We start from the raw sequence: 12,694 nt of genomic DNA on the forward strand, positions 1-12,694 counted from the left end.
GAGTGTTTAAGCGATACCCTGTTGCTATAAGACATAGTGTCCATGCGCAAACTGTGGTCGCTTCAGAGGCGCTTTCAATCCGGACACACAATAGTGTTCGTATTGAGAACCCAAGTGTCTAGTTCAGTAGACATGGTCACGTCTATTGAAATGGTGTAGCAGCATGCTAAACCGTGACTCGTATTCTAAATACAAGATGACTTGTAATGTAAAGCTCGGGGAAATTTGGTACAAGACGATCGTTGTACAGTGTAAGCTGCGGGTAGTGCTTGTGAGGTAAGTGCTGATTGAAAAGTTAAAAGTAAAATAAGCCACAGTGCTCATCAATTTGAACCTGGAGTCTGTGGCAGAAAACGCTAACTGCTCAGTCTGCAGAAAGAATATTTATGTGGGACGCATCGGGAGCGTTCGAAATATCGTATGCAAACTGATGTGCTTGTATTGACTGATCGGTGAAAATGATGGACAACTAGTAAAACGGCACCCGGCGATTCCAGATATTTCTTAGCAAACAGTGGACAGATTGATGGAAAAACTCCATTTGGGGAGCAATTTTCCTGATGTCATAGCAGCAATTTTGATCGCAATAATCAATTCAGAAGAAAACAGATGTGAGTTTAAAAGAAGAGTCAGCTTACCAATGGATGAAAAGTTGAATTTACCTAAAACTTCACAGCCGCACTTGGAACCATTCAAGAATCGTGCACAGATCAAGCAGGTGCCTTCGATCGAAACAGTTGAACATATTGCATCATATGTGGAGCTTGCATTGTAAATTCAAACCCTCAGAAGCGAAGTGCTCGATGCTTTAATGATAACGGTCTGACACCCATAACTAGTGAGTTTTCTTCCAGATTAAGTGCATTCGTTCTAATTTATCAATCGACTCAGTTGACCGAATGAAGGTCTGTTATTGTTCTCTGTCGTTGCCGCTCAGAAGTTGTTTTTCAGGCCGTGGACAAAGATTTCGGAAAACAATTCATACACCAAAAACAGCGCGCCTTGTTTGACGTAGAATAACGCCTCGAAGTGTAATAAAATTTCAGAAAAAAAACAAAGTAGCATATCACAGGCTACTGTCAGCCCTGGGATGAATATGGCAATTCTGAAGATGTACAGACCAATGGGCCAACGAACAGCAGACGTTCGTTCCAAATACGGAAGCCACTTTGTTTTTGATCATCATTGCTCAAGCAGTCATCGCATTTTTTCGACCGTTTCTCTGATTACTTATCCCTATCTTTCATTCAATAATTCTTCATGGTATTCTTCAGTCTTCAACTCCAGGTTTTTCTAACAATATTGACGGACTCTGTATGCGATACTAGTACGCAATGGAATGAAGGGATGATTCAATAATCTATTCGGCCATTGTCAACTGTGCAGTTCAACTTGGCAATTTTGTCAGTATTGAGTAGTTTCAATCCTTCAAACGGAATTCCGGCGGAAATTCGGATGCTAAAGGTTTCCATTCACATTGAACGCCTAATCAAATCAGCCTCGGAATCGGGCCAGCAATGCTCATTGCAAACTCAACATAACAGCAGCCGAGAAATGAAAGCGACCCACATCAATGAACCGAATTCAGCCGGTAATCTGTGTGTCCAGGCTAGACGTCTACGCGTAACATTTACGACTGAGTAGGTTTTCTGTAGCAATATGGCGAAATGAGATGTGCACAACTCCGGATTCAAAACTGTGAGAATTAAGAAGCGTTTCGCACCGTTCGAAGCGATGTAGTCATCTTGATTTGAAGCCTAGAAACTGCAAAAGAAGCCAAGTTTTGCCATGTATTAGCAGCCAATCTATGCTGAATAACCGTGAACCACTTCACAGCTACTTCGTTCTTACTGGGAATCGGCTGTGTACGTCTCACGAAAATCCACGGAATTTCAAGCTCACGAACTCCCGACTAACCGTTTGGATTCCAACACTTTCGGTCACGATCAGATGATCAAGGGTAGGCTAAGCGGGCACTAAGCGGCGATACGGCGCCACTCATTCTTCTATATCTGAAACCACATCACGTGGTTGGTTGTCGACTGGCTCTTCACGTGACCATTCACGAAACTCGTGAATTACCCCTCTTTCTTGAGCTACTTATATTTTGATGGCATTTTCGCTTTACTAAGGTTATAATGCACTGAGCAAGTGCATGAAATCCCTGTATGCAATCCGGTGCACAATGTGTCACTTGGCCTGAACTGGCCAAGCTAAAGACGGTCATATGTTCATCTTTTGTTAATACCTCAAGCAACTTTGGAATGAAATACACAAGGAACAACACCGGGTAGAGGCTTCCCAAATGAACACTGCAAATCCCCTTTTTCGATGGAAGGCACGTTTGAGTTATGTCGTGATTAGTGTATCGTTGATGGCGCGAACCCATGAGACAACTAAGAAGAGGGAATTATTGGTTTCAGCGCCCCCGTTTGCGACATTCAACGAAGATGCTCAGAGAAGCCCCAGTTCGGAAGTACTTCTGAACCGCCAAACCAAACGGCCAATCGTAATCGAAGGTCAAACGAGTCGGGCATTTTGAACGCAGACACATGCAGATGCACTCAACGCGCTGAAACCGACGCTTGACTCCACTCTGTGAAACCGCGCGGAGTTCGGTGATGAAGCGTCTGAAACTAAGTTGCCGTTCCAGTAAGACAGACCAATGAAAACCCGCATTATCTGGTCTGAAAAATTCTCCGCAATTTCACATCTTGAAATTGAAAGAAATACCTACGGATTACAATAGATGTATGATGGAAAGTCAACCAGGAAATCTAGTTAGCACAGGATCATGACTTCGACTTCGAAGATCCGCTGTGGAATTGTTACGGATAACACTAGCACATGCTTTGCTAGAGAGGTAATAATTCAATCGAATAAAAGCAAAGCTGCATGCGTCCACTGTCAAGCACTCAAGAGGAAAATGAAAACGGCTGTTGACTAAAGTTGCGGATTTGCACCGCGGAAGGTTACTGTGGTCGTATTATGGCACAACATGCGGGTGTAACATGTGGCCATCCATTACCTATACCATAAAATTACATTTAAGTGGGATACTTGAACACGACTGGACTTAATGCACCTGATTCATCTGCTGCATATGAACCATACTGCACCCCTTGGCAAACGATCTCGTAAGACCTGTCTGGTGTGAGTGCGAAATCTAAAATCGGAGTAATTCGGGAGAGGATAAGCTCGACAAAATCAGGCATATGCATTTGCATATACACGAGCAAAATAACAAAGTGTATATTGGTCGGGTTTTGATATGTGTATTTGCACCAAAGTAATGTTTGAAGAAATTCACTTGCATAGCTACGGTCCAACCTTATTGGGAGAGGATGTGGCGTTTGCGAAACCGGGCCGTCAGGATCGCTCAAGTAGGGCGCTGTTATCTCGGTAAAATATTGTAGCTCTCTTCTGAAACGTTGACTCCCCGATACTCACTTGTTGATTTGCAGCAAAATCTACAGGGCATGGGGAGATTAAAGAACAAAACACATTTTGGTCGAAAGATTCGAAAGGAGTTTACGATGTCAAGCTTCACACTTGTGCTTAATAAGTTACTGGTAACCAGAGACCCAAATGAATATCAACTGAGTCACAACCTTTCGGTATCCTTATAAACAGGTTTTGACAAAGTGCGTAGATTTCAAAATTCTATAATTCGCGAAAGCGCCGCTCAATGGTGTTGCGTCTTTGTGTGGATGCGACAATAACAATTAAAACCTAATAGACGCTACCAATATCACAACACTAATATCACCAACGATAAGTGTTATCCGCAAAATCTTCCTCAAAAGTGAGCAGGAAGCAGATAAAATAAACTCAATCATCACTGAAAACCAGTGTTTGATAGTTTTCCGACTGAATACAACTCAAAACGAAACGTTGAATTTTTGGAAAATAAACACCCACTTCGTTTAGTCTATGGCTTTCATACAAGGCTACGCGAGGATGGTGTTTTGAGTTCAGTGAACCCAGTGTGTGTGTATGGTGTCACTTTTGTGATCAAACGAAATAAACTGTTCGGGAAAATCAACTAGGATGAGTTTACCCACCAGGAATTTCCCATAAGTACGGTATATTTTTGTTCTCAACCGGCCCGTTTTAACCATGTGTTCAAAGCACATGGTGTGTCCAATGCATCGCGTGAGAGAAATTGGTCTTCACATATTTGGGTGGTAATATTTTCACAGCAACGCTGTGGATCCTCTGAGATTGACTGAATAAGGTAGCCTGACTGAGGCACGACGGTGCCTGGTTTCATACGACAAACGCCCAGTTGAACTCTAGCTGCATTTTGGCATGCGCCACAAAGAGTTGAGTTCCAATAACAGGAGAGAATTATTTAGTCTCGACTCAATAAAACACTGACGTGTAGTACTTTCCTATGAAGTGATTATTTATCCCGACCGGGCAGTGTAACAATGTGTTAGAAGTAGGTTAATAAGCCCGCGTATCTCTTAGTGATGTGCCGACTTTTCGGGACAAATCCGTCCCTAGTTTTAAACATACGATTTAATGGGGATCGCAAACTGGGTATTTGTCATGGTAACCGAAACATACCAAATTAGAGTACCCGGACTGGTTTTCGATTGCGAGGCTTGGTCTTTGAGCCATTGAAAATGCATTTCATAGTGTTTCAGTGAGAAAACTTTGGTGGTCAAGAAGAATAATAATTGGGATAAAGTTTCGCAATAAGAAGTCGACTCGCTCGAATCCAAAAATGACTCTAAAATTTTTCCTAAGCACAAGTCCGTTGGTCACCAGTTGCTCACAGAACTGGCCGAGTTACAAGCGTCAGACACCCACATCATTTGAGTGATTTCTTCACTCGTGAACGGAATCCTAACAAGTTAGTTTACAAATGGATCCGTTCGCTTCAATGATTACATTCACTTCTGTCATGGAGATACCCAGTTCCTGGATCTTGCTAAATGGTACGCATATCTTGCTTGCTTGAATACGCGCAGTGTTGCTCCCATGAGGCTACAGAAAGTAAGGCTGATTCAGCAATTTCCGAGGAGGTGCTCATTGTACCTGCGCTTATCTGGGGGGCGAGATGGCCCAAGTGGTTAGAGCGCGAATTTACTGACCGGGAGGTTCGTGGTTCGAATCCGACCTCCGCCACTCGACTTCCCCTGTCTAGGCTTGGGCAACATGGCAGTAGCCCAGCCCTCGTGCTTCCTTCGGGTGGCATGGCAGCTAGGCACCGGACGGGTGCTACATCTGAACGCTTTCTCTTTTTTCTTTCTTATCCACAAAATGTATCATAGCACGCCAATTAAGAGGGTTTGTTTTGACGTTGCCAGGATTCCACATCGACCACGGCGTTATGAATACATGTTTCGGTTTCGAAGACAGACAAAAGTCGCCGTGATAACAGTACGACGAACAAATTCTAGCCTATTTGGAGGAAGATAACTGATGTGAAAAACCCACATGAAATTATATCTGTGCGACAGGCATATGACCCAGTTCATTGACTGTCGTATTTTATTCGTTCAGTGAGAACCTGTGAGTCCCAGTCCCTTTGATCACCACCTGCCGTCTGGTTCGCGCAAAAGCAGAGTTTGTCCCCATTTCGGATGATCAAACTCTTCAGTCCATTCATCGGTTTCCGGTATGCATCAACTCAAACCACTGAACTGGCACATCACTAATGATTTTAGCTAGGAGGCTGGTTGCCATTAGAATGATCACATCTGGCCGGCCGAACAACCTAACTGTACAGTAGTGTACGCCACTTCTCGTGTATTGCTCTGGATGTAAATAACGTAACGGGGATAGGATTTTGAGACCTTGCAAGCTTTCGAATTTTGTACTGTTTTGAGAAACAAAATACTTGCGTTTCACAAGCTCGCTTTCCAAAAAATCTCATGCTATCCACACCACACATAATTGACAAATTAACAGCCTGATAAGTAGACCATATGTGATAATACTTGGCGTAAATTGGTCCTACTTTGCGGACCGCTTGAAGAAAAAAAGAAATACTAAAGCGAACGTTGAAAGTGCTGTTCGACAAGTTCTAGATATTTGACTGCAAAATGACATGCTTGCTCTGTAAAACCGTGGGTGAACTATTGATCGTAGACACAGTTATCCCGCAACCGAATCCAGCATCGTGCTCCATGTAATTAATTGATCATAAAAATGCTGCCCGACTTTGTCGTAGCGCATGACAACAACTCAAACTTTACGCTAGACATCGAGCATGCATCGCAATCTCGATAAATCCAGCTCAAATGCTCTGCTAATCTGAATGAACAAAGTGCCAAGGCGCTCATAATGCAGGTCCACTCGACTGCAACATTGCGGTCAATATGCCAGCTTTAATGCGCTGAGAAAATTGCTTGTCACTAAACATAAATATCTTTGTTTTTCAGGTGGGTCAATATGTACGTGGTGGATCAGATACTCAAGGACTACGAGACTAAGATCACCGAGAAATGATAGGGTGATTCTGAGACGACGGAACAGCTCGTGCGGCACCTTCTTTGATAAGCAACCTACGTTCAATGAATAATTAATCTACTGACACCAAGCAGCATCCAAAGTTTTAAACGCAATAGATTGATTGAACTATGCAGCCTGAAATAACAGAAAGCTGGATGGCAGGACCACTACACATGATATGGTGTTTCCGAACCCGTAATTACAAGGTGCATGCTATGCAACTGTGAGGTCGGCATCCACCGAATAGGTACTTAAACATAGCAAAAACCAAGGTTTGTATCATTGTTCAAGTTTAGTTTGAGAATTGAGGCATAATAAGGGGATTCGGTACTGGTAGTCTAATCTCTGGCAGGTATCCCCTGATCGAGTGCTACATAACAATCACAAACGGTGAAGGTTAGTGTATATTATAGGTAGATCTTGATGTGAGCGCGGTGACTTTAGCTTTCAAGGTCCCCCAAAATATGCTTTGCCTGACAAGTTGTGTGTCAAAGAGGATAGCTTCAACGGGCTAGCAAAACGCAATTTCCAATGATGCCGCTCATTTTGCGGGACATCACCCAGTTCCAGTGTGTGCACTGTCCCAGTAGAACTTCTCCAGATTATTTATATCGTGGGTAAAATGTAAACTTTACGCGTCCGTGGATCTCTTCAGCTTTGGTCGGGATTGTGACGAATATTAATGATCTGATTGTTCTGATTAGTTTTTAGCCTACTTATCGATCTGGAAACCAGTGAGTGTGTGGATGATGAAAGCCCGAAATGCTCAGTTGACCATGCTTAACAACGACTGGTTTTGATGTTCATTGGCCTCGTTCTACTAACCGTAATAATAGCTTTCATTTATCACGTGACGTTGCACGCCAAATTACGTAACAACCACATATAAAGTTTACCTCATGTTATATTATGTTGTTACATTATATATTACATATATATATATATATTATGTTATTTACACACTATAACTTATATATCTACACAATACAACATATTAATATATATATGTAAATTTTATTTATAATGTGGTAAACATAATGCTGTCTGGAGCTGATCGGAGAGACCAAATATACAGCCAAGACATTCTGCCACAGACCTGAGAACTAAAACCAGGTGACCATGTAACCATCGACTGACGTGACACAATAGCGAGAGATTGACGGTTTGCTGAGGCGATACAAACATAGCAACAAAAAAAAACAGAAAATGGTGCGTTTTATTTCAAAAGAACAAGGTAAAAAGGTGTTTATCTTTTGCGTGCTGAATCAAAAGGCCATGAAAGACTATAAACGAAATGATTAGCCAATTAAATGTGTTTGATCATTTTGTCTATTGCACTAGATTCAAAGGAAATATTGCCATGATAGTTATACAACCCAGCAGAGTCACGTTTTGTCTCGTCGGATGGACAAAGAATAATTAAACTAGGAAATGCGGATGTCAGGCTGATTGGGGACCACTAGGATGAATTATTGGTGGCTGTTCCATGTCTCAACAAAGTTTTTTCTTCTATGTATAAATTTGATAGCACGCTATCTTCTGCAATTTGTAGGAGAATCCATTCCAAGGTTTCCACAATTATACAAGAATCACCGATGCAAGTTTACAGAGTCAATTTCAAGATTTGAAATTGAGGAGGTCCCCAATCTTACCTGTAGGTTCGGTTTATCTTGTATATTCCCACCAAGTCAACTGACTGCTTCCCTGTTGATTACCCGCGCCCCTGTTAAGGTGATCACTGACTTATTGCTAAATCGTTCAAACATACTTCTGGGCGGAACCGTCTTGATTAAATTCATAGTAAGCAATACATTTGATGCTTGTTTCATGTATCCTATCTTATGTATCATTCTTTTCACCAGTCACTAATTGAAGCAATCTCCCCGTAATTCTATGATCCCTTAGTTGGATAATTTCATGCTTAACCCCACTTATAACTCGTTGATGACTGCACCACAATTGACTCACTATCCAAAGCACTGATCAATAAGTACTGCAGGCAAATTTTCAAATTATAATAAAGTATTTTATCATTTACTTCGGTGCATGGTTATTCAGTGATTCGCTCTCCCGCATGATGGTAGCCAACGAATCAACTGGGTTGAGTTGTTCGAATCACATAAGTGTTCAAAGTTCTCATTCCTCCAAGACGCACCCGAAACAACAGATTTTATTGCAACAAAGCTATGCTAACGTACAGTGACCGTCGGAGAGCGACTCAAAAACTAAGATCAGTGGTAAATCCTATCAGATTGGGCCGATGAAACCGTCCTTCCGAGCCTTCCAGGCAACTACTTTATTTACTGTTTATTACTCAAAAAGGGTTGGCCAAAATCAACCGGCTGTAATAACTGATTTCTATTACTGAACAAGGTACATTTTTATCTATTCTAGATTATTGTTATTTGTAATGCAAACTTACCCACAGATTTGTTGCATGTGTTGCAAAATACCACAAAACAATTAAAGCCACAGAGTTTAACAATAGCTGTTCAACATCCTTAATGCTGAATTCACGCTAGGTTGAATATATGATGGAAAGACCCTAATTGAATCTGCTGTAACTCCAAGGGAAGAGACTTGTTATTCGCTGCTGCTGGGCAGCGATCTTCAGTTGATTCAAAGCTTCAGTCTAGCAGAAATTTAGAAATGCATTTATAGACGGTCTTCCTCTTTTGTAACTATTTAACCAGTCGGCAAAACAGGATTTTTATTACTCAAGTATCTGTCTTTCTAGCAGGGAAATTATAAGTTCATCCGGAATACCGTAGGTTCTCGAAAAACAACCAAAATTTGTATTTTCGATTGATATATCCCAAGTTTCTAAAATGGCTCAATAAGATGCTTCGAAACGGAACACTTTTGAACACTCCATTAAAAACAAATCGTTCACAATCTCAAAGTAAACGCAAGCCTAGTTTTTTTACTACCAATGAATGCTGTCGTTAATATTCATATTATACATCTTACTCTTTATAAAGGACACTACTCAAAAAGTTGCTGAAACTCTTCGACATCCCACGATCAGTTTTGCACTTCTTGGGTCTCTTCAGGTAGGTGCAGTTCCGAAGTTTCCTTCATGTTATGTTCTACGTGAACCCAAACTGGAATTGGACCGACAAATACACTCATTTACAAATTATTTTGGTTTTCGCGAGAGACTCAACTGGAGCGCTGGTTTGTGCTATTACCCAAATGAATGTGCTTCACAAAGGCCGCCTGGTACTTCAGTTGACACGACATTCGAGATATCGCAATATAGGTCACTATTAGAGAAATACAGTTTAATCTCCCGTGAAAACCAAACTAATTTACAGAAGGGTGTGTTTATCGATATCTTACTCTTCTTTTTGAAAGCTTAGAAAGTGTAGTGCATTTAGACTTGTCAGCATCACTGACATTCGATGTGTACGTTTTTGTAGCTAGCCCATCAATATTGACATGACATCACAATAGTAAGCTTTAAAAGGTTGTCCCAAAATGACTCGTTGACCAGAATCATTGTCCTCTCAAATGAGAGTTCATTTCGAAAGTTGGTGCTGGTGAATTTTCACAATCACTTTTGGCAAACTCAAATTATTCGTTTTCTATGTGCATTTGAAGAAATTTCAAATATTGCCGGACTGCTGTCAAGTGAACAAATTTCTCTGGCAAATTTTTCCGAATGACCGAAATAAAGGAGCCGACTTAACTGGGTCTCTCCATTGTTTCACACCAACAATTAAACTGACTTCTTCAGGTGCAAACATAGGAGAAGCTTTCAGAAGCATAATTTGGCGAAACTTCGCTATCTTGGAGAAGCAGCAATCCATTTTTACCCTCTTTTCCTATCTTAGTCCGGTTTTAAATTTTCCTTAATCACTTTCAGGCATCGTACTTCGTAGGTTCTGCTTGCACTAAGTCGGGTGTAGCAAACGAATCACGAAAAGATGCTAACAGCAATCTCCTCACGCCAACGTGGACGTACACCGTGGTTTTCTACCACGATGATTAACATGGCGTCTGTTAAATAGTTTAATTTAAGGACGCACTATTGTTCACATTATTTAGCTGGACGGTCTCAATAGTGTGTTTAAAGTTACGATGATTTGCTTCAAAAAAGAGTACCACTGAAAGGAAGGTGCAAAGATTTTTGAAAAAAGTCAGCAGGCTTGCGGTGAATAGAAGACAAATGAATTCTGGCTCTGCTTTGTGAAGGAAGGATTTTCTAACCAGGTTCTTCCTTTTAATAGAACTTTCATAGTAATCGAATGACAATAGAGTGAAGTAACTTATCCGAACAATACGCCCGGCGAGATTTACCTAGCAAGTCATCCTAATGCATAATTATTGTTGACAAAATCTGTTTCAAAAACACTGTCTCCCTTTTTATACATTAGCTTACACCGATAAAGTATCATATTTATTTTTACTCTTCAATTCAAGTGAAACCGATGGCACGTGTACAACCGTGGAACGCAAGCTGATTAAGGAAGAGAGCTACGGACAAACGTGACGTATCTTGTCAGCTACTTCAGAAATATTATTCACAAGAACATTCTACCTCTGTTTGTCTATAATTTAGCTGTCCTCCTCATTGAAACAAAATCTATCCTGTACCCGAAAGCTCAACAAGCTCAGTAAACCGAACGCACCCGTTTCCGGAAGAAAACCTCGGGGTTGCTCACTTAATTTTGGTGCCAACAGAATAACGGTGCTGAATTTCACTCGGCGGGACCGAATACCATGGGTGCGTTGGAATAAAAGGGCGGATAAGCTTGATAAACAATCGGTAGTTTCTATTTGGGCAACGTTTCGCTTTTGACACAAAAGCTTCATCAGGCTAAGTGAGCAGGTCACCAAATTGGCCAGGTTATAAGTCAGACGGGGAACCAGTTAGTGCACAGACGATCGAACAGCGGCCCAAATTGAGGTAAAAAACAAACTTCGGGGTAGTGGATATCCAGCTAGCTTGATTAGGCGTCAATTGCGAAGGGTGTTGATACCGGTAGAGAAACCCAACAGGGAATGGATTGGGACAGCTGTTATTCCATATAAACCAGGGACATCGGAGGTAATTCGAAGAATTCTAAACACGGCCAACATTAGAGTAGCTTTCCAGAGGGGGAACACTCTGCGCTCGACACTGGTGCAATTGAAGGATCGCCTCCCGGCAAACAGAACCAAAGACTGTGTCTACAAAATCAAGTGTAATGAATGCTCCAAGGTCTGTATAGGACAAACGGCCAGGGAACTACACATCAGAGTCGGAGGGCATAGTAGAAAAATAAACAGACCGCCGAGAAACGCAGGTGAATATCGATCGTCACTGGATGACTTGGCGATTGCGGAACACGCAATCGACACAGGACACAAAATAGAGTTAGAAAATGTTGAGGTTTTGAGGCGAGGACTACGGTCCACGTCACACAGACTGATCGCCGAGGCGGTAGAAATCGCCAAGCATCCCAGTTTTAACAGAATAGAAGGTGTGGAACTGGCAAGCGTGTGGAGAACGGTTCTGGATCAGTCGAGCTGACACGTGTTGGTGTGCGGTCATCAAAAGGAAGAGTGGACATCATCTGGATTCCACTTGACCTCAAGCCCTTGAACTAAATTGTCGGAGCACTCAAGACCCCACAAAAACCAGGGAAAATCTACCAGTGACATCCGAAGTGAATCATCAGCTGAAACACCCTGAAGTGGGAGATTAACGAACCAAACCCGATCAGAATTAATTTACCACCCCCCTCAATCCACCAAAGCAAGATTTTGAGAACTCCACTAACCGACAAGAGCCATAGTTGACACTCAACATTGATCTAGTGTGACAATCTGAAGAGGACTGACTTACTGATTGGTTCCCCGTCTAACTTATAACCTGGCCAATTTGGTGACCTGCTCACTTGGCCTGATGAAGCTTTTGTGTCAAAAGCGAAACGTTGCCCAAATAAAAACTACCGATTGTTTATCAAGCTCTTCTGAAACGATGACTTCTCAATCGATTTTAAACCTTTTCCAGTTGATCGAAAAGGGCGGAAACTTCGCTGGCGAGGCGAGGCTCACCAAAATCAACCGGAGAAAATTCAGTTTTTTCGTTCTACTACTTCCGGTTCCTGAGTAGCATATAATTGATCGTCTTAAAAATTAGATTTCAGTGTATTTCGGTTTGGTAGGTTCCACGTACGCTCTACTAAGTGTGCACGAGTACTGTTGAGTCTGTAGTTTCAGAGGTTTGGTAAACAATAGG

At 41.8% G+C, this 12,694-nt stretch overlaps 1 protein-coding gene across 1 annotated transcript; it reads left to right on the forward strand.

Annotated features, from left to right (window-relative positions):
- Nucleotides 1-5,349: 5,349 nt before the first annotated feature.
- T265_02576 (hypothetical protein) lies at nt 5,350-11,983 on the forward strand (the record flags this gene model as incomplete). Its single annotated transcript, XM_009166855.1, has 3 exons — nt 5,350-5,391; nt 9,519-9,786; nt 11,352-11,983. The coding sequence occupies 3 exons, from the start codon at nt 5,350-5,352 to the stop codon at nt 11,981-11,983; spliced, it is 942 nt and encodes a 313-aa protein (XP_009165119.1).
- Nucleotides 11,984-12,694: the final 711 nt, after the last annotated feature.

This window comes from Opisthorchis viverrini, assembly GCF_000715545.1.
Source record: "Opisthorchis viverrini unplaced genomic scaffold opera_v5_31, whole genome shotgun sequence".
In the NCBI taxonomy this organism is placed as follows: domain Eukaryota; kingdom Metazoa; phylum Platyhelminthes; class Trematoda; order Opisthorchiida; family Opisthorchiidae; genus Opisthorchis; species Opisthorchis viverrini.